The 22,647-nt window shown below is 43.1% G+C and overlaps 1 protein-coding gene across 2 annotated transcripts in view; it reads left to right on the top strand.

Annotated features, from left to right (window-relative positions):
* Positions 1-20,887, top strand: part of LCORL (ligand dependent nuclear receptor corepressor like) — a 97,107-nt gene extending 76,220 nt beyond the window's left edge. For both annotated transcript variants that reach the window (XM_014069348.2, XM_087724619.1), the window contains exon 8: positions 12,350-20,887. In XM_014069348.2, the coding sequence (XP_013924823.2) occupies positions 12,350-12,474 (125 nt within the window). In that variant the 3' untranslated portion in view covers positions 12,475-20,887. The remainder of the gene's footprint in view (positions 1-12,349) is intronic.
* The last annotated feature ends 1,760 nt before the right edge of the window (positions 20,888-22,647 follow it).

Here is a 22,647-nt window from a genome sequence, read left to right on the forward strand (position 1 = left end):
CAGCAACCCCATCGCCATAAGGGGTTTGTCTAATAGCTGTGCAATACCAGCCACAGCTGGGTTTCTTGATTCAGGATCCCAAGCTTGTAGTTTGGTTTCTTCCTCAAGGTTCCAAAGCCTTGTGTGGGTATCTGTCCAGTTCCCAAGTTGACAATTGGGCAGCTTATCCTAGGTCGATATGCCACATAAAGTTCTTTCAGATTGCACAGTAGCAACTGCTTTCGTTTGTGAACCTTGACGCCATCAAGCCAAATGGAAATAATCCTTTTTGCTGGGGCACATCCTGCTAAATTCGTCATCCTTGTAGAAATCTCGAACTCTGTCAGCAATTTCCTTTGGCATCAATTTGCCAATTTTTGCATCTGGTAGTACACAAATGCCTCTCTCTTTATTTTTCTCGCTGTTTTAAACATACGTTCTGAAACGCCAAACATTTTTGCTGTCACCTGTATCAACTAACTCTTTGGGGCCAAAGTTAATTATTGAACTATTGTCAAACTATCAGATATTTTCATTTTCATGTCTTCGATTAGGTCAGCATAATCCTGGCATGACTGGCATTCCTTAGCAGCAGACTCGCTAGTTTACCCAATAACTTCAGCTGCTACTCCAACCGCTAACGTTATTTTGTCTGCTACCACTTTCTGCACGGGTTCAATATTTTGTTTCACATAGCCAGCTTTATCTCTACTGCTCAACTTCTAAATTTTAATGGAGAAGTCCCTAAATTGGTGAAACTTTGATTAGCAGTGTCCAAAATGTTAATATCGTAATTATCCAAAGATGAAGAGTCTGCTGTGCTTTAGACCATGGAAATGTATTTGACTTTACACTTGAAACAAATCTTTTGACCTGGCTTCACATTTGTTTTTGCCACTCTTTTTAAATCATTGGACATGTCTAGATCGACTTTCAACAGCCCATGTTTAGCTATGTGATTTTGTTTGTCACATAAGTTGCAGCATGACTTTTGCTTCATGTCATACTTTTTCAGATACATCGCTTTGTGATGCAAGCAGATTTGGTCATCCTCTGTGAGCTCAACATCTGATTGCCGATTATTAATAATTATTTTTTTTCTTCGGTGAACAAACTGTGCACATAATGCAGCCCAATTTTGTTAGAATAAAATGAACCATGGTGTCAAGTTGACTTCAGTTTTTCTCCAACAATGCTTTTGGGCAAAGTTGGATTGCCAGTTGTCTCATTGACATTGATTTCGCATATTATGGAAAGTTGCAATAATATAAAGTGTATTGCTGCAAAATCTGAAACATACAAGTTATATATGGTGCTAATGACAGAAATATGACAATTACACCTGTACAGTTCAGAATCTTATAGCCGCAACATGCTAACATGTGGCATCACTAAAGTATCGTATTTTTTGGACTATGAGACGCACACATACACCCAAAAAAGGGTGAAAATTTGGGTGCGCCTTATACACCAAATGTAGCCCTGTCCACCCACCGGCCCCCACCCTTTGACCTCTGCCTCCCAGCAATTTGCCTCCTTGCAGCAAACAGCCTGTTTCAGTTTCAGCACAGCCTGATTAGCACAAGCAGCTGATTGTCGGCCTCTTGACCATCAGCTGTTTCAGGCTGCAGGCATGCAGCAATCCCATGCAGCTGATTGTCAGGAGGCGTGTGCTAATGAATCTGTGGTAAAACTGAAAGTGAAACTGGGCTTTTGCTGTTTGCTGCAAGGAGGCAAATTGCTGGGAGACAGAGGCAGATTTTTATTTTTTGTGCAAATCAGGCTGTACTGAAACTGGCTGTTTGCTGTTTGCTGCAAGGAGGCAAGTCAATAACTATAACTGCCTATAGAATGTTCAAATTATTAGACTTATTTTTTTATGTCTGCTTCATTACTGTTCTAGACAACTTAACAGAATGAAGAAGCTTTTTAAAATAAATGCTTGATCTGAAGAGGCCCAGTGCTATTGTATCTTCGCTTAAATAGCAGAGAATAACGTATACTTGCAGAAAGCCATATCAATTTTAACAGCATCTGTACAAGTATAGTCTGAAATGTATCTGTTAGGTAAGCTCCCCGTTGGGAGAGTGAGTACGTTCAGAGAAGCATTGTGAGAGTGCTGTTAGAGGACACACAAATCAGCATACAGAGGCACTGCAGTTTAAGTAGGCTTTTATTTTCATGGAAATAGAGGTATCAGAGTCCATCAAACAGTCCAAGTCATACACGGTTAAGACAGTCAGTCATCAACGTCTTTCAGTTAAGGGATAATCCAAATAACGTAGTCCATAATCATACAAACAGTCCAGTACACGAAGTTTGCTAGCAGTTGCAAAACTTACAATAGCTCATGCTGATCACGGCACCTCTAACAGCCAGCTTCCAAAACACTCAGATCAGATCAGCATCTAACAGTGATTCTGGCTCCATCTTATGGCCAATTGAGGAAACAGCAACCAATCACATCTACAGCATGATTTAAAGAAACAGGTATAGCATTGTTACATGATTTATATATTGCCAACCCAACCGTTAGATTATATAACAGTAACAGTATCCTGTTGTAGTATTAAGATAAGGCAGCTGAGTTAGACCCTGACTTAGTCATTTTTCAAGCATATCTATTTAAATATTTGGGAGGAGTTAGTGTGACTACATTTAAGAAAACTTTCTGGCATTAATATACTGCCATAATGTACAATTCTCCAATTCTTTGCTATTTCTGTGGGTCAGGCACACATGCACAGAAATACACCGCAAACAGTGTATATCATCTGTGCTGTTTGCTGAAAGGAGGCAAATTGCTGGGAGGCAGAGGCAGATTTTTTTTCTTGTTCTCCTCCCCAAAAGCTAGGTGCGTCTTATATTCTGAAAAATACCGTACTTACAGCAGATTTAACTGCTGTCATTTGTGTAGAAGCACCACTAGTAAACTAACAGATTCATACAGCATGCAAGAAATGAATTGCACACTTTAAACTCCAGGATAAATGAAATAACAACGGCACAATATAAAATAATGCATGTTGATGTATACCTTTATCCCTATTTTTAGGGCTTTATACATCAGCAATGGAAAAACCAACCTTTTTTAGGGGGGTTGAAACATGCTCTTTCTAATAAGAATGATTTAACAGAGTTTCCAGAAGGTCTTTTTTTGTAAAAGCAGGCTGAAAATACCCTAGTTTTGGCATTTTTACAAAAACGGTCAACTTCACACTCGATTTGTTAACTATTGGAAAGCAGTAGGAGAATGAAATTTTATATTCGACAACCTTGTGTTGCTACATTATTACGCAAAAAAAAGCTTCACGTTTATCATACCTTTCCTTCCAGAGATGTAACAACCCAAACTTTAACCTTTTTTCGAGCCACAATATTTTCAGCCAACTTTGCTCCAAAGAGAGAGCAAAGGGAGATCGCTCATGAGAGTGTTTTTATTATTTTGTTTAATAGAGCACAAAACGTTGTAGAAAATGGCCAAGTTTTGTTTCTCTAAACAAAATATTGCCAGAGATATTATGTTTCAAAGTTGCTGGAACCTTAGAGTCATACTGTAGAAGGCTGCAGTATGGAGCCAAACAAATGACTATACAGGTGAAACTCAAAAAATTAGAATATCGTGCAAAAGTGCATTTATTTCAGTAATGCAACTTAAAAGGTGAAACTAATATACGAGGTAAGACTCATTACATGCAAAGCAAGATAGTTCAAGCTGTGATTTGTCATAATTGTGATGATTATGGCATACAGCTCATGAAAACCCCAAATCCACCATCTCAGAAAATTAGAATATTATACGCAATCAATAAAACAAGGCTTGTACATAGAACAATATCGGACCTCTGAAAAGTATAAGCATGCATATGTACTCAGTACTTGGTTTGGGCCCCTTTTGCAGCAATTACTGCCTCAATGCGGCGTGGCATGGAAGCTATCAGCCTGTGGCACTGCTGAGGTGTTATGGAAGACCAGGATGATTCAATAGCAGCCTTCACCTCTTCTGCATTGTTCAGTCTCATGTTTCTCATTTTTCTCTTGGCAATATGCATGCTTATACTTTTCAGAGGTCCAATATTGTTCTATGTACAATCCTTGTTTTATTGATTGCGTGTAATATTCTAATTTTCTGAGATGGTGGATTTGGGGTTTTCATGAGCTGTATGCCATAATCATCACAATTATGACAAATCACAGCTTGAACTATCTTGCTTTGCATGTAATGAGTCTTATCTCGTATATTAGTTTCACCTTTTAAGTTGCATTACTGAAATAAATGAACTTTTGCACGATATTCTAATTTTTCGAGTTTCACCTGTATCTCTGCAAGTATTGCATCAGCAAATGTAACACTTTACCAATGTTCATTGGGAACATGTGTGCATGTTCACACAAAATTTCATTGAAATCCATGATGGTCGAGTGGGGCACTTTTCTGACATCAGACCACTTGACATGGAATGACCCAATCCCCTCCACTTTTCTTCAACCAATGCTGTGTTTTTGGGTGTTGTCCAAAGCAGTGAGTTAGTTCTAAAGCAGTATTGAGTCACTTTATCGAGTTTCTGGTTTAACCTTGTCTTTATGGTTTTGAAGCCTCCTTCCATGCTAGAGTAAACTTATCCCTTTCAGCAGACATAGTTTCCCTTTATTTGCATTTTTTGGGGTGGGGAGAGGTAGTGGATTCTTTCTAGAACTGGTAACCTAAATATCAGATTTTGGAAGCAGTCTTAAAAGCTTCTAAGGCCTTGAGTGCTTTTCAGGGGGTATCAAATTGGAGGTCTATGGCTCGGATGCATCACACACAGGACATGGCCAGCTCTGCAAAGTGGAAAAACATTGTAAATTGTCATGTGACAGCAACATGATGCCGCAAGTTAAACACCCACGGTTTAGATTATATATCTATGGCTTTTGTCTTTCCATTCCGCTTGCTGCTGTTCCAAAGTCCCAGACAATCACTGTTGGCTATTTTACAAGGTCCCTTTCAAACATGGCTGCGATACAGTGCCAAGAGTATGTCCTACTAACAGAAGTAGAGTTGGTTGTCTGAAGTGATTAAAATAAGTGCCTTGAAATGGAACAGCATATATGAAAGACATTTTTAAACTTCAAACCAGTCATAGCTTTCTGCAGGCTCATGCAGTTGTTTGAACGTTACTCTATCTTGGCAGTTGTGTTCCTGCACATCTAATTTGCTACACTAGGGCAAATGTTCAGTGCTTTCAGTATTCAAATCAGTCCTGACCCAACCACTTTCTATGTTGATCAGGCCATCTGCCTTGGCCGTTTGTCAATAATTGAATGAATCTACCCCCTTGACATTAACATTGAAAAATCCTCACCATCCTTTCTAGTAAAACAAGACCAGGCAAGTCAAAGCTTTCCTCTACCAAGAGCTCCCTATCTTCAGAGACTCACTGAACATCAACAGCAGAGTCATACCGTCACAATCAAATCCAGCACTGTCACACTTTAGGCTCAATTTCAGATGCACCTAATATACCAATACTATATCTAACTGAACTCAAGCATGGAAAGGCCCCTGCTTACTGTCTATCCTAGGATCAAGTGGTCACTACTATAGTGGTCTCATTTTTACAAACTTCTAAAAGGTTTGTCCTTTACGCACCATTGCCTATGGAGGTTCTGACTACTGATGCCTTCATATTGGGCAAAATGTCCTCTGTCCCTCCATTCTGGATAGTTCTTGTAACAGTCATATCAACACATACAAGCTCCTTGAGGTTTTCAAGATGGCATTGCAAAGGTATACTTTATTTCCAAACTGTAGCACTCTATTAACAAACAGGGTAGTACAAAGTTGGCCTCAGTACTGCAATTCATCCTTCAACCATGGAATTGAAGTCACTGTTTATCAACAAAAATATTTTAGGATGTGTGGGAAGCAATGGGAATTAACTTTGTCCTAGCTCTCTGCATCTTGCCTGCTGATTGCAGGTATCTCCAAACACAGAGATAAAAAGTTAATGATTGCACTGGCCCCTCCATATTCTTTGCTGCTACTGACATGGAACTTCTTGGTCATTTTTCTAAGTTGATGACTTACCCATTTGAGCTTCTGAGCTGCTTCACTCCAAACATTCAACAACTTCTCTTCCATGGGTATTATAAAATATGACCTTAGAGATGAATAGGGGAGTTTTGTGCATTGCAATCAGCCCCTTACCTCTCCTTGACTATGTATAGAGGCAGGTTGATTTTGTGCCCTGATGTAGCTTTTTAGTCCAAGGTTGTTTTAGCTTCTTTTTTAAATCTGCCACAGTAGGTTTTATTCACAGGCTTCCTTTGTGAGAGCAACCATTTCCTCTATGAGAGCTGATATTTTCCAGGTAAGCAGCAAATTGACCATATTTGTTATTGCCGGAATTGGCAGTAAAGAACTGGTTACTTCTACATCACTGAGCTTCTTTAAGTACAATTCAAGGAACCCGTTCTTATACTCACATTGCTCTTCCATGGTCCAGTGGCTCCTATCAGATTCCACGCATAAGAGGTGTGAAACATTAAGGATACTGATGTGTCACACCTAGGTGTATATGCACAAGGGACCAAACTTTTACTAAAAAAATTTAAAACCTTGGAAGTTTCTGATGAACTAGGGAAGACCCAGAGCCCACTGGAAGTATCTCAGTGGCAGGTAAGAACCTCTGCTTTCCTCACCCTTCTCCACCAGAATTTCTCTACCCTGGCAATGTTAAAGATATGTGGACTTAAAACCCCAGATTTCCCAGCCAACCATGATGGAGTCCACATATCTTAAAATTGCCAAGGTGGAGAACACTACCCCAATGAGGACAATCGAACCTGGCAGTACTAATGACATTTGAATTGTCCTTCATTTGCTGTTAATAAGGCTTATGAAATGATGCAGTCTGCTAAGAGGAATTAGGCATGTTGATTTAACGCAGTCTTTGCTGGTTCCTTCTGCCAGGAAGGGCTATATTTACAATAAAAAGGTAAACACAAATTGCAAATCATTCCTTTGGATTTTCTGCCAAGACCTAATGGCATAAATAAATTTCAGAGTTCTTTTTAGAGCTCCTTCTGACCTTCACATTAAGATTCCATTGGGGAGAGTCTCCCCATTTCTACACTAGTAATGTATACCCATTTATTTAGCCATGGCTGAGACCGTCTAAAATATATCTTCATTTCTGTAAATGGCACTGCCATATTCAGATCAGTAAATCTGGCCAGAATAATTGTTCCTAGTAAACATAGAGGCAAATATAATACCTTGATTCTTTTAGTTGGTTGTGTCCATTTGCTCTAGTTGGGCTTTCAAAACTTCTAATCCAGATTCACATGGAACTGATTATAAATGAACTCAAGTCTTTATTTTGATTGGCAACACTCATTTTCTCAATAGAGTCAAGTCAATACCCTTTTTTATGGAGGTAGTTGATGAAGATGCGGAGAGAAACTAATCTAGGTCAAGATCATGATTCATTTTGACAGCAATTGTACCAAGATTACAGCAAGAGATCTGTCCATGTAGCTCCTTATTATGTTTGGTTAAATAGGTTAGAAGACATTCATTCTTCCTTGTTTTGTTTCCCTTCACCAAAAATGAGTCTCCCTGTTGGATATATCTCATTTTCTTTCCCTCGTTTTCTTCTGCTCATGCTGCATTCCATGACAAAACAGCCTTAGCTTCATGTATCTGTACTTTATGTAAAGTGGCCATAGATAAAATTGTACTGACTACATAAATATTAAGGAAATTGTTTAAGTATTAAGTTTAATCCAGGGAGATGGGTGGTTTAGAAATAGGAAATAAAAATAAATATATATCACTGAATTCAGAGGGATTTATTCTACATTACTGTATTTAGGACTGAAGCTTTTCAGCATTTGAGGATCCTAGATATTCATTTTCTGGACAGTAGTGTAATCTATTTGATGTTTCAGATGTTCTGAAAAAGCGAAGTGGAAATCTGATACTGATCAGTTTACCCCAATTCATATTTGATAATTGCAGTCAGCAGGAAGTTGAATAGGAAGAACTAGAGACATATGTCAATTTGACCCATCATTTAATTCAGTTTATCATTGATTGTATATAATCTCTTACTACTCAGGACATGTCTGCCCCCCTTATTGTAATACTTTTCTCTCTGTTAATGTAATTTCTTTTTTAAAAAAAGAAATCATGCCTCATGATACACTTTCAAAAGATACCTGATAATAATACCCATTATGTCACTGTGTAAGCAGTGTAAATTGCTTGGGGCCTTGGAGTTCTCTTTCCCATCTAATTACTTTTTCAAAGATACCTTTTTCATTTATACAAAGAAAACTGACCTGCTGATTAGTTTCCATCCATTTCTCCTTGTCTTGTCTTCTGGTGCTTTGGAAAATAGATTGATCCTGTCTAATTTGTGGCAGCCCACTATATATTGGAACACTGATATCATATCACCCCTAGTCCTTCTTTTCACTGGACTAGACATACCCAATTCCTGCAACCTGGTCTTCATATGTTTTAGCTTCCAACCCCATAATCATCTTTGATGCTCTTTTTCTGCACACTTTCCAGTCACAACATTTTTTTATATAATATGGTGACCAAAACTGGATGCAATATTCTAAGGCAGCAGTTCTCAACCTGGGGGTCGCAAACCCTTTGGGCGTTGAACGACCCTTTCATACGGGTCGCCTAAGACCTCTAGGGCCTAGAGTCAATAACTGGAGAGGGGAATTAATTCACCTGATGCTAGCCAACGGGAGCATTCTCCAACCTCAGTGTGGAAAGGGAGGCGTTTTGCAGCGACAGCCTCCGCACCGTAAACAGTTGGTTTCTGGTGCTTTCTGGGAAGTGTGGTCTTAAGGTGCTCCTTTCACCCGCCAAGATGCCACTGGCTGCAGGATTAGTTGGTCACGTGTCGCCTGCCCAGCTCTGCAGCGGCGGCCCTTGGGTGTAGTAGACATGTGGGGGTGGGGGCGAAGAAGCAGGTCCACTTTGCCCGGTTGGAAGAAGAGGAGGGAGTGCGAGAAGAAGCAGGAGCCCTTGGGGACGCTGGGGAGGATGCGGCCACCGGAGAGTTGCCGCCTGGAAGCTCGGCGCCGCTCACCCTTCAGCCTGTCATAAAGGTGGGCGGTGGCAGCAGGCGAAGAAGCCAGGCAGGTGGCGGCCTTGACACGAGAAAGCTGGTGGTGGCAGTGACGGCTTCCCAGCGGGCACTGAAGTGGTGCATTTTGGCTGCTCTTTGCACCATTTTCCTGGGCCTGGTAAGGAGGCGGGAAAGCCAGGCGGGCGAACAAGCCGGGCAGTGTGTTGAGTGACAGCCGGCTTTGCTCTCCGACGACCCCAGAGGTGCTTGCCCTTATGGCCCAGCCCACAGCTTCCTGGAAGCAGCAAAGGAAGTCCAGGGGCGCCCTTGAAAGTGCGACAGTCAGCAGACCCAATTAAGCTGCCCCGCTGGTGAGAGATCCAGCGGGGATCTCTCTGACATCCTTAAGAAGCAAACGTTGCCCTGCTGGACAAATAGGGACAAATGGAGACCCTTCGCCTCTTGGCCTGTTTTTGTTCAAGCCTAAGATACAGGTAGTCCTCGACTTACCAGCCCACACTTGAGCCCAACATTTATGTTGCTAAGTGAGAAGTTTGTTGTGGGTTTTGCCCTGTTTTACCATTTTTTCTTGCCACATCTGTCAAGTGAATCACTGCAAATTAAGTTAGTAACACTGTTGTTAGGTGAATCGGGATTAAAAATTCATAACAGTAGCAAAATTGCAGTTATGAAGTAGCAACAAATATAATTTTATGGTTGGGGATCACCACAACATGAGGAACTCTATTAAAGGATTGCAGCATTGGGAAGGTTGAGAACAGTGGTGGGTTGCTAATCCCGTTCCAACCAGTTCGGTTGGAACGGGGCCGCCGGCGTCCTCGTGCACGCGTGCAGTTCACGCATGCATCTTAACGCCTGTGCGATGCTCCAGCTGCTCACGGAGACTTGCGCAGGCGCTGTATGTGCCATCCAGTTGCTCGTGGAGAATCGCACAGGTGCTGTATGTGCCATGCGCCTGTGTGGAAGTGCAGAAGCCTTCAAAGACCGGTAAGGAGTGTGGGTGGGCGGGTGGGCCCTTCGCCGTTCCCGGAAGTTACTTACTTTCGGGTTTGCCGACCAACCGGTTCGCGGGGACTGCCGCAAACCGGTTGAAACCCACCCCTGGTTGAGAACCACTGTTCTAAGGCTTTATAAAGTGGTACTAATATTTCATGTGATCTTGATTCTCTCTCTGTTAATGCATCCTAGGATTAGGTAAATATGAGCTGTTGGCTCATATTTAAGTGATTGTCCACTACGATTTCAAGATACCTCTCACAGTTACTGCTATTGAGCCGGTTTCACTTAATCTGCACTTGTACATTTGGTTTTTCTTGCTTAAGTGTAAAACCTTACTTTTCTCTACATTGAATTTCATTTTAACAGAATAACAGTTGGAAGGGATCCTGTAGGTCATCTAGTCCAATCCCCCGCCCAAGCAGGAGACCCTACACATTTTCTGACAGATGGCAATCCAGTCTCTTTTTGAAAGCTTCCAGACACGAAGCTCCCACAACTTCTGAAGGCAATTGATTGATTGTTCTCACATAAAAATTTCTGCTTATTTCTAGATTGAATTCCTTCTTGATCAGTTTCCATCCATTATTCTTTGTCTGGCCTTCAGGTGCTTTGAAAAAATAGTTTGACACCCCTCTCCTCTCTGTAACAGCCCCTCAAATACTGGATCACTTCTATCATGTCTCTCTTGGTCCTTCTCTTCACTAGACTAGCCTGTAACCATCCTTCATAACTTCCAGTCCCCTAATCATCCTCTTCTCTGCACTTTTTCTAGAGTCTCAACATCTTTTTTATAGTGTGGTGACTAAAACTGGATGCAATAGTCTAGGTGTGGTCTTACTAAGGCTTTATAGAGTGGTATTAGCAGCTCACATGATCGTGATTAAATCCCTCTGTTAATGCAATTTAGGATTGCATTAGCTTTTTTGGCTGCCAGTGAACATTGGTTCTCTACTAAGACTCCAAGATCCCTCTCACAGTTATGGCTATTAAGCCTGGTTTTTCCCACTCTAGTATCATCTGCAAATTTGATAAGTTCCCCTTCTATTTCCTCTTCTAAATCATTTATGAAGATATTGAAGAGAACTGGACCTGAGACGGAACCTTGTGGTACCCCACTGCTTACTTCCCTCCATGTAGACGTAGTACAGTTGACGATTACTCATTGAGTATGATTACAAATCTATCTGATGGTGATGCTATCTATCCCAGTTTTTTCTAGCTTACCAAGAAGATGGTATGTTGTTAGATATGGCCCAGTGTTCAAGTGTGTCAAGATCCATCTGGATTTATCTTTTGTCTATCTTCTGGGCTGTTGGCTATTCCTTTCAGTTAAGTGTCGTCTGCAAATTTGATGAGTTCCCCTTCTATTCCCTCATCTAAATCATTTATGAAAATGTTGAAGGGTACTGGGCCTAAATCAGAACATTGGGGTACCTCACTGCTTACTTCCTCCATGTAGATGTAGTTGCATTAAGGATTACACATTGAGCGAAGTTTGTCAAACAGTTACAAATCCATCTGGTGGTGAAGCTGCCTATCCCACATTTTTCTAGCTTATCAACAAATAGTTTGTGGTCTACTTTGTCAAATGCCTTACTGAAATTCAAGTGTATAATGTCCACTGCATTTTGCTGGCCCACTGATTTAGACAACTTAGTCAAAGAATGAAATAAGATTTGTTTGATATGATTTGTTTTTGACAAACATGTATTGGCTTCTGGCTATAACTTTGCTTGATTCTAGGCAGTTTCATTAGTTACCCCCTATAGCTTCCCTTTTTTATATATTCCTCCTCATACAACATTGTTCACTCAGAACACAAAGCAAACTATTTAGACTTTTTATTTAAATTCACTGTGATTTAAGATGAATTGTACTATATATTCATGCACCTTACTTAATAAGCAAGTGACAATTATTCTTGGCATCATCTTACACTTTTATAAATATGTCCAATGAAAAAAAGAGAGCTTTGGCCATCTAGACAGGTTTTGCCATTTTGTCAGTAGGAGAAATAAAAACATGCTTACATTTCTGATTAAAACCTCTGGATTTGAAAAGGTTGGGACTCTGCTAAATTGCAACCTACATTTCTTTAAGAAAAAACAGCATTGAACAGAAGTTATAAATACATTATTCTAAATTAAACATTATTCTTAATTAAAATTATAAATACATTATTCTCAATTTGTATCATTTCAACTTTTTCCTGCCAGATTTGTAATGTGAAGATATTGCAAATTAAGTTATCATGGAGTCTTCCTTTCTTTTAGGTCCTCTTAAACCTGTTGGGCTGTCTTTGCTGGGTGGACTTGCTAGCAGAGCTGTTGAATTCTCCATGATCCCATTCCAATTGCCTCTCCATGGAAGCTCTCAAGTAAATCCCATGAATTGTTAAAATGAATTCATCTGTCATCATCCCAGAGAAGCATGCAGTACTGTGAATGATTGTCAAACTGAGCAAGTCATTGCTGTACTAACTAAACAAAACTGCTTTGAAGAGCTAAACACTCAAACTCCTTTCTGGAGGCTGCATTTAATTGAAATTGTTGCAAGATGGGCTAAGAGTTATTTCTGTTGATGCACAAATTAGTGACAAGCTTGCATATAGAATGGTGGCCGTGTTGATGTGAAGGATCTAAGGACTGGTTCCTTGGGACATGCCTATCAAAATATCTCAAGAATGCTAACCATTCCAATCATATGGTTGCATATTGGCTTCCAAATGTTATCCCCACACCCAGTGAGTAATAGTACAATGGAACTTATTTTCTCTTTATTTGTGACAAGTTGCATGCATGTTAAGATATCCATCTTAAGATTCAACAAATAAGACTAAAAGGGAATCCATCTGGAAGAATATACCGGAGAAAATTCAGAAAACGTGACATAGCCTTATTTTTCCATTATGTGTTAAAAATTGCCTTGCAGAGTGTCCTAAAAACTGCCCCTCTGGTGGACAGCACAACTGATAACTTGTCCTTGAGGCCCTGCTTACAGGAATAATGAGTTACCAAAGGCAAGAAAGGCATTAGCATTCTGAAAAAAAAGAAGAGAAAACTAATATAAGGCCTAGAATCTAGAGAAACATTTAGCACAGTTATGGGTGAGGTTTCTCCAGCCTAAAGTTCAAGCCAAGAGGTTAAGTGAGTTCAAATGAACATTATGATAACTTTCAATTGGTGTGTTAGTGGAAGCCTGTTTCTATGTCCAGATTTCTCTTGTTACATCAGGGTTCTAGAAAGTATAAGACACAATCAGAAGGCACTAGATTAGATGTTTCTTAAATTATTTTGTCCTAAGTGTATGGAGGCTGATGATATGTACCACTTGAAACTTGTAGGGTTTATCAATGATATTTCTAGTAAGAAAACTGCCTCTAAATCTAATTCCTAGTCATATTTTGTACTTTCTCTTGATTAAATGATACCCTTTGGTGGACTGCAAAAATCTCAAAAGAACTTAGCTTTGGAATATCTGGTTTAGGCACAAGGAAAAAAGGAGTGTTGCCATTGTGGAGGGTGAAAGCTATTTGTCCTCTCCAGAGACAGGTCTGCCAGACTATCATCAAATAGCCAGTCAATTATACAGAGCTTCATTGGTGTTGTACTTTGCAGAGGTCTTATTCTTCTCTCCTGAGATATCTGCATGGACACATAAGAAAGACTAGAGCAAGAGAGGCTAACCCACACATATATTTCTTGGATAGTGCTCAAGGCATTACAAGTTGCCCTCGACTGATGACCACAATTGAGCCCAAAATTTCTGTTGCTAAGCAAGACAGTTAAGTGAGTTTCCTCCATTTTACAATCTTTCTTGCCCCGGTTGTTAAGTGAAACACTGCAGTTGTTAAGTTAGTAAGTGAATTTGACTTCCCTATTGACTTTGCTCCTCAGAAGGTCACAAAAAGTGATCCCACAACCCTGAGACACTGCAACTGTCGTAAATATCAATCAGTTGTCAAGTTGTCCAAATTTTGATCATGTCAACATGGGGATGCTGCAACAGACAAAAGCAAGAAAAATGGTCATGTCACTTATTTCAATGTTGTTGTAACTTCAAATGGTCATTAATTGAACTGTTGTCGGTCAAGGACTACTTGTACCTTAGTTTTTTAGTTTTAGTTTTATTAAACATTTATAGGCTGCCCTTTTCCCTGAGGGGACTCAGGGCGGCTTACAATAATAGGGGAGGGGAGTGCAGGACAAAACACAAAAAGAAAATGTGAGTAAAAATAATTAGCGGTAAAAACACAACATTCATTCAACATTCGGGAGGGGTGAGAGTAAAGTCTTATCCCCAGGCCTGACGGGATAGCCAGATCTTGAGGGCTGTGCGGAAGGCCTGGACGGTGGTGAGGGTGCTGATCTATCGCAATATGTACCTATCGGAATATGTAGTCTATCTTCCCTTAAATTTGCAGCAACATGATTGAATTACGTTATGAATGTGGTTTCACATTACACGTAGTCCTCGACTTACAACCATTAGTTTATTGACTGTTTGAATTACATTGTCTGCTTCTCAATAGAGGTGGAGATAGCATCCATGCATGGGTTGACATTGTCCGCCTTCTGATTGGACTGAGTCTGATTAAAGTTAGTTAAGACATGGCCCTTACTGCTAGCCTTACCCAGCTTTTCGACTCAGTCCACTTCAGGGACGGTCGTGTCATCGCATATCTCCTGAAGATATTGTTTTTCTGTGTATTTGGCAGAATTAGCTATATTTTGTTTCTATCTTGACTGTTGAGACTAACATCTGTAGGCTGACCTGTCAGTGAGGGCTGGAGCGAGAGGGCTGAGGCCCATAGCTTGCCCTGTGAGGCCTTTGCTTGCCCTGAAGGCATTGACAGAGCGGGAGAGAGCGCAGCACTTTTTGAAGGGTCACTAAGTATGCCCCAGACCCCCCTTATCTCCGGCATGAGAGTTAATTGCAGCGTTGCCATGGCTCTCCTCAGAGAGGACATTGACAGCTTCAGCACTGAGGCCTTTGAAGTTCTGCGCAAGGGGTGGCTTGCTGCGCAGCAGCAGCGGCGTTCGTTCCTGTGGCTGCTGGAGCTCTTCCCAATCGCTATCTTCCTGAGAGGTGCGGCTGTGAGTGGCACAGCTGTCAAGTTGCCACTGTGCCGTTTCTGAACTGAACTGTGGCCGGAGCGAGTAGAGGCAGGCACGGCTGTCAGATGTCTGCCACCCCGCTTTGGAAACTGCCGGAGCGCTGTTTGTGGAGCCACGCGGATTCTAGCACCAGCCCTTGATTTGGTGGAATTGGGCTTTGTTGTCAGTGCTGCTGGAGCGCCTGGAGAGGCCTCAGAGTTGCAAGGAGGTAACGCGCTGTGAGGGACAGGCAAGTGAGCGCTCCAATCAGCCTATTCCTTCTCTCTGCTGCCATCTGTCCCAGAGACTGTTTGAAAAGGGCACGAACCACCATTTTGTTTGACTCAGACTTTTCTAAGATGGCGGAGGCTGCTGCTTCAGTCCCAAGCACTGAGGGGCCTATGAGTCCGGGCATGGCTAGCTCTGCTCAAGGGCTCTTGATTGCAGTGGAGGCTTCCACACACACCCCTCCCAGGCTGGTTCTGATCATAAGGGAAAGAAAAGGTCTGACACGGAGGCAGACAGACCCCAAGGCACCTCTCAGGCATTCCTCTTCCTCCTCCAAAGGGAACCGGGTATCCCAGGCAGGTGGCAACAAGTCTGTCCAGCCCTCCCCTATTCGCCTAGAGCAGACCCCTGGTCCATTCAGTCCCCTGTTCCCTATAAACACTTCTGGGCTATAGGGCTCAGGCGCTGACTTGCAGGAAAATAACTTGCATGATGTTCAGTTTGGGGCAGTGGGCAGCAGACCTGCGATGGCCACATTCACTCCTATAGCTGCGGGGCTCCGCCCAGATATTCAAATAGCAATAGCAGTTAGACTTATATACCGCTTCATAGGGCTTTCAGCTCTCTCTAAGCGGTTTACAGAGTCAGCATATTGCCCCCAACAATCTGGGTCCTCATTTTACCCACCTTGGAAGGATGGAAGGCTGAGTCAACCCTGAGCCGGTGAGATTTGAACAGCTGAACTGCAGAACTGCAGTCAGCTGAAGTAGCCTGCAATGCTGCATTTAACCACTGCACCACCTCAGCTCTTTTAAATGCCCGAATGGCGGTTCCTAACATCCAGGACATCATTTCTTTAGCCCAGGGCATAGCGGCTGGCCTGCAACAGAGGCCTGGGACTGTCCAACCACCTCCTCCTGCCACTCATCCACCTGTTCTGACGGTCCCATCAGTGCAGCAACCTGTGTCACTGGCTAGGTCTCACGGGAGCCAGTCTCCCATTTCGGAAGATGGGGAGATCACGGACGCGGACTTCTCGGGGGATGAGGAGCCTGTACCGGAAAAACAATCATTTTCAGGTCTCTTCACCTGGCCCACTTTAAGACTTTGTTGACTAAGGCCAAAGCATCTACTACCTTTGCAGCGTTGCCAATTGTACAGGCGCCTGTGGCAGCTTCTATTTCAGCAGACTCTTTATTGAGCAGACAGTATTCTGGCCCCAAAATTGTTTCTGGATGTGGTGCAACGCCAGTGGGCATCCCCAACATCGGGTCCTACACCATCATCCACAGACAAAAAATTCTATAATGTGGCCAATGACCTAGGACAGCTCCTCCAGGTTCCAAAGGTCGACACCCCGGTAGCGGCTCTTCACTCGGCGACCACCATCCCCGGCTCCCAAGAGGAGGACCTTAGGCTGGAAGAGAAAAGGGCTGATCTCACAATGCAGCATGGCCATCAAGCGGCAGCTTGGGTGGTCTGGGCTTCCACCTTGGCATCATTCTTCTCCCGTTCATGTCTGTTTTGGCTACAGCAACTTCAACAATGGATTCCTGCAACCAACCTGAGGACCCATCAAGACCTCAATAGAATAGTGGCTGCTGTCCAATTCACGGCTGACGCTACGCTTAATGCTACTCGCTTTGCCCCTAGGGCCATGGCCGTCTAAGTTGCCTCCCACCACCTGCTATGACTATGCCAGTGGCAGGCAGACATGAGGTATAAGTGGCAGCTAGTGTCTGCCCCTTATAAAGGGGGGGTCCCTGTTTGAAGAAGCTCTGGAGCTGCTTCTTATTTAGGACAAGGACAAGCGAAAAATCTTGCCATCTGCTACGGTCCCTCCTTTCGAGGCCATGAGTATGGCTCCAATGGCTATAGGGCCCCGGGTATCACCCGAAACAGTGTTAGCAGTCCTTTCGTTACCAGAGGGGTAACCAGGCCAAGAAGTCTTTCTTCAGGGGGGACAGAGACCATAATTCCCGAAAGCCTTAGCTCCCAAGAGTTCTCCATTCCTATCGGGGGGCGGTTACAACATTTCGCCGACCAGTGGGATGAGATTACCTCGGATGAATGGGTTCAACGGACCATTAGGTCTGGCTTAGCTCTAGGATTTCTCTCCACTCCAAGTTTCTTTATTCGTTGCCCAATGTCTCGTAATCCAGACAGACAAGCCCTCATGAATTCGGCTATACAACATCTCCTGGACATCAGGGCGATTCAGCCAGTTCCGGACGACCAATTACATCAGGGGTTTTATTCTATTCTGTTTGTTATACCTAAGGCCTCAGAGGGTTGGAGAGCAATTCTAGACCTAAAGTGCCTTAACCGCCAGTTTAAAATGCATTCATTGCATTCCATTCTGGCAGGGGTGCGGGAAGGTGACCTCTTTGCATCAATTGACTTAACGGAGGCTTACCTGCACATCCCAATTCTGCCCAAGCACCGTAAATTTCTAAGATTTTGTTACGGGAGACAACATTTTCAGTACACGGCCCTACCATTTGATCTTTTGTCTTCCCCCTGGGCATTCACCAAGGTGCTGGCGGCATTGGCTGCACATTTGAGGCTCTTGCCCGTGCGGGTCCAATGCTACCTCGATGACATGTTGTTGTAATCCGGGTCAGCATCTGGAGCAAGGCGTGACCTTGACATTACCATATGCACCTTGGAGGGTCATGGCTTCTCAATAAACAGGGGAAAAAGTCATCTCAAACTCTCCACCCGCATATTACATCTAGGGGCGTGGATCGATTCAATCTCAGGTCAGATATTCCTGTCAGGGGATAGGCAGAAGAGCATTAGACATCTGGTTGGGGAGGTATTGAGTCAGCACAGGGTCTCCGTGACCACCTTATCCCACTTGCTGGGGAAACTAATGCTGGCTATTAACATAGTGCCTTGGGCACGTCTCCACACTAGGGACCTTCAGTGGTTTTTCTTACCATTCCAGAGGGCTCGCAGGAGCACATCACGGCTGAAGGTGACTATTCCAACAGACGTCCTCCAAGCTCTCCGTTGATGGAAGTCTACTGCCATCACCAAGGATTGCCACTTCAGGGTGGTTCACAGCTGATGGTCACCATGGACGCCAGTCTTTATGGCTAGGGGGCTCATCTGCAGGCGCAGATGGCCCAGGGACAGTGGGACAAGGTGGACAGGACTCACAACATAAACTGATTGGAACTAAGAGCCATCCACCTGGCCCTCTAGACATTCCTTGCCAGCATAGCTGGGCAACACGTGCTAGTCTTGATGGACAACGTGGCTGCCAAAGCCTACGTCAACCGTCAAGGCGGTACGAAGTCCAAGACTCTTATGAAAGAAGCCAGAGAACTGGGCCTCTGGGCGGAGAGACACTTGGCTTCATTGACTGGAGAACACATCTTGGGGGTGGCGAATGTTTGGGCCGATTGGCTCAGCCAGGCCAAGGTGGACAATGTGGAATGGTGCCTCCACCCGTGTCTCTTTCAACAGATCTCGGCCTGCTTGGGCTTGCCAGTTGTGGACCTATTCACCACCCGAGGCAATATGCAACCTCCGCACTTTTGCCCAAAGTTTTGTCTGCTCTAACAGGAGCCCCCTTTGAACCCATTCGTTCTTTGGAACTACAGCCCTTTACATGGAAGGTGGCATTCCTGGTGGCCATCACCTCCGCCAGAAAGATCTCGGAGCTGCACGCTATGTTGATAAGGGAGGATCTTTTCATCTTCCACACCGACAGAATGGTGCTTCGATTAGATCCTTCCTTTACACCAAAGATCTCCTCTTGGTTCCATAAGGCACAAGAAGTAGGTTTGCCCAATTTCTGCCCCTCATCTCCTCACCCCTTGGAGAGATGGTGGCACAAGCTGGATGTGCAGCGGGCCCTTAAGGTCTACATCAGTCACATATCTGAATTTAGGAGGTCGGAGGCCTTGTTCGTCTCCTTTCAGTCCAAGACCCTAGGTAGGAAGGTGTCTGCCTGCCTCGACTATTGGCAGGTGTATCTGTAGTTTCAGAGCCAGGATGTATAATTCGCAACATCAGCCAGAACCTAGGGGCATCATGGTGCACTCTACGAGAAGTGCGGCTACTAGGGCAGCCTGGACACCCAGGCTTCTCTCGAAGAAATCTGCCGGGCAGCCACCTGGGCGTCACCTTCCCCGTTCATTTCCAATTATAAAATAGATAAATTTGCTCCTGCAGATGTGGCATTTGGCTGCAGGCTGTTCATTCTACTGCACCTGTTCCAGATCAATCTGGTTTCCTCCCGTAGGGACAACAGGGCTTGCGTATGTCCCATGTATGGATGCTATCTCCACCTCTATTGAGAAAGGGCGTTGGTACTTACCTGATACGCCCCCTCAAATAGGATGGAGATAGCATCCATCCCCTCGCTTCTCTGGCTGATCTGGTTGATGTACTGTTACATGCTATAAGGATATGTCTTACGTGATATGAGTTACAAACAGGGCTCTGCGTTTAACATGTTATTGTAAATACTATGGTTCATTTTTTCTTGCTTGAGACGTTTGTTAACTAAACTGTTTGTGCGATGACACGTTGAGTCTAAGTTCTTCGCCGAAAAGCTGGGTAAGGCTAGCAAAAAGAGGCGTGTCTTAACTTTAATCAGACTCAGTCCAATCAGAAGGCAGACAGGTAAGTACCAACACCCTTTTTCACACTTAGAAGCATTGCAGCAGCTCTGTGGTCATGTGATCAAAATTCATCTGCTTGACAACTGGCATGTATTCATGACTGTTGCAGTGTCCCAGAGTTATAGGATCGTTTTTGTGACCTGACAAGTAAAGTCAATGGGAAAGCCAGATTCACTTAACAGCCATGTTACTAACTTACCAACATAAAATGGAGCAAAATAACTGTCTTGCTTAGCAATAGAAATGTTGGGATCAATTGGGGTTGAAAGTCAATGATTACCTTTAATTTCCAATACCTGTCTCTTGGCGGGGAAGAGGCATTTCTCCATGTTTACACAGTCCATATCCTGTGGGTTACATTGTGTACTTCATTAGGTTTCACTGACCACCAAGAAGTGATATGTGTCTATTTTTATCCTCATTGGGAATCATCAGACCTATGGAGCCCAATTATGATAGGGTTCAAAGCCTTTACGATATAGTAAATACCATATATCATTCTGATAGAATCTCTTCTGGTCACACTGCTGAGCAGCAGAATCTGGATGATAAGAGGGTCTAGATGATAAACCATATGACCAACGATTGAGGGAACTAGGTATAATTAGTCTAACGAAAAGAAGGACTAGTGGTGACATGATAGCTGTCTTGCAGTATTCGAGTGGCTGTCATAGAAGTGAGTTGACCTATTCTCCAAAGCAGGACAAAAATCAACAAATGAAAATTTATCAAGTTGAAATCCAACCTAGAACTAAGGACAGAATTCCTAATAATCGGAACAGTTAATCAGTGGAGTGACTTACCTCCAGAAGTTGTGGATGCTTCATCATGGGAGGTTTTCAAGAAGAAACTACAGAAACTACAGCCATTTGTCTGAAACGAGATGGGTTTTCCTGCTAGAACAAGGAGTTGGACTAGAATACCTCCAAGGTCTCTTCCAACTGCTATCCTAGGTTCTATGTTCTAATTCCAAGCTGATGGATTATATGCAATCATCTAAAGTGCAAAAGTCATTGAGTTCAATTACGTGTAGAACTTTTGAACTCTACTGCAACATTCCCCAACCATTCTGAGTTGGCAGCCCTGCATGGTGTGTGTGTGTGTGAAGAGGGGTAGGTTTGCACATATACCCATGCACAGCTTCATTTGTGTGAGCAGCGGGCGGGTGCAGGCGCTTCTCATGCAAGTGGAGCTGTGAGCACTGGCGCCTGCTGTGCACATGAGAGTGGCTGCGAGTGCCAGTGTCCACTGCTCTCGCAAGTTGCGCTGCACGTGCCAGTAACTGTCACTCACGCAAGTTGGGCTGTGCCAGCCCGCCACTCACATGGCCCAGTTGCAGATAAGCCACAGCTCAGTAGTGGGCCATAGCCCACAGGCAATAGCAATAGCAATAGCAGTTAGACTTATATACTGCTTCATAAGGCTTTCAGCCCTCTCTAAGCGGTTTACAGAGTCAGCATATCGCCCCCACAGTCTGGGTCCTCATTTCACCTACCTCAGAAGGATGGAAGGCTGAGTTAACCTTGAGCCGGTGAGATTAGAACCGCTGAACTGCAGATAACAGTCAGCTGTAGTGGCCTTCAGTACTGCACCCTAGCCACTGCACCACCTCGGCTAGGGACCCCTGCTCTATTGAATAAGTTATGGCTTTGTCTGATGTTTCCTAATAAAAAGGAAAGTCATTCCATGGCAGTCAGTGTAACACACTTTTACTTTTTCTATTTCTTTGGTTCTATCATGGGCTTCAATTGTACAGTTGTACAGGCATACTATCTGATATCCCTGAATTAGCACTTGAATAACTGTCTATATATAGTTGATTTATTTATAGATGAGGCACCCAAACAAATCAGCAAAAAACAGCTTACTGTTCGCTTGTTCTCTCCTACAAAAATTCAGCCATACAATGGGAAAGATGAGGCTAGTTATTATTGAGGTATAATTAATAGAATTGCAAATTGAGCAATTGTCAAGCACCAGTGAAATCAGGAGATTCAGGCAGTTCAAAAGGGTATAAAATTTTAATGCACGCTTAAACATCTCTACAAGAATCTGAACTATTAATGCCCATGCAAATTGGCAGTTGATAATAGTCACAGGAATTCAAGGTGGGCTGGACTTGGATCTCTTGTGGGCATGAAGGGCTCAGCCATTTAGTCAGATTTTAGAGTTAAAAATGCTGAGAACAAAATATATTTGGTATTTATGCTTAACAAAGCAGATTGCTTCACTCCTAAGAACCGTTGACAAATTTCTTTCCCTTTTACCTATAACACTGCATTAGAAAGAATCCCTTGAGGAAGTATAATGCAGAAGATCTTAGATTGGTTTTGTCAAACATATTTCATTCTTGTGCACTTGGTATATTTTGGAGCATTTGGGGAGAAGGAAGGAGCGGTTGGGAAACAGTTATCACAAGCACTCTCATTTGTGATTCTGTAGCTCCAGTGAACTGTCCAGTTTGCTGGGAGGGGATGATATATAAACACACAAACCTGTCCCTTGCCCTTTTCTTCTGCACCTTAAAAGAGGTTTGAGAATCTGAACTTGTGAAGAAATTCACACCCATTACTGTTAGGATATATACAGAAGGCCAAAGCCTTGATTAGA

The sequence above is a fragment of the Thamnophis sirtalis genome, unplaced genomic scaffold (genome assembly GCF_051295495.1).
Source record: "Thamnophis sirtalis isolate CommonGarterSnake01/CBP01778 unplaced genomic scaffold, rThaSir2_p1.2 scaffold_10, whole genome shotgun sequence".
Taxonomy (NCBI): domain Eukaryota; kingdom Metazoa; phylum Chordata; class Lepidosauria; order Squamata; family Natricidae; genus Thamnophis; species Thamnophis sirtalis.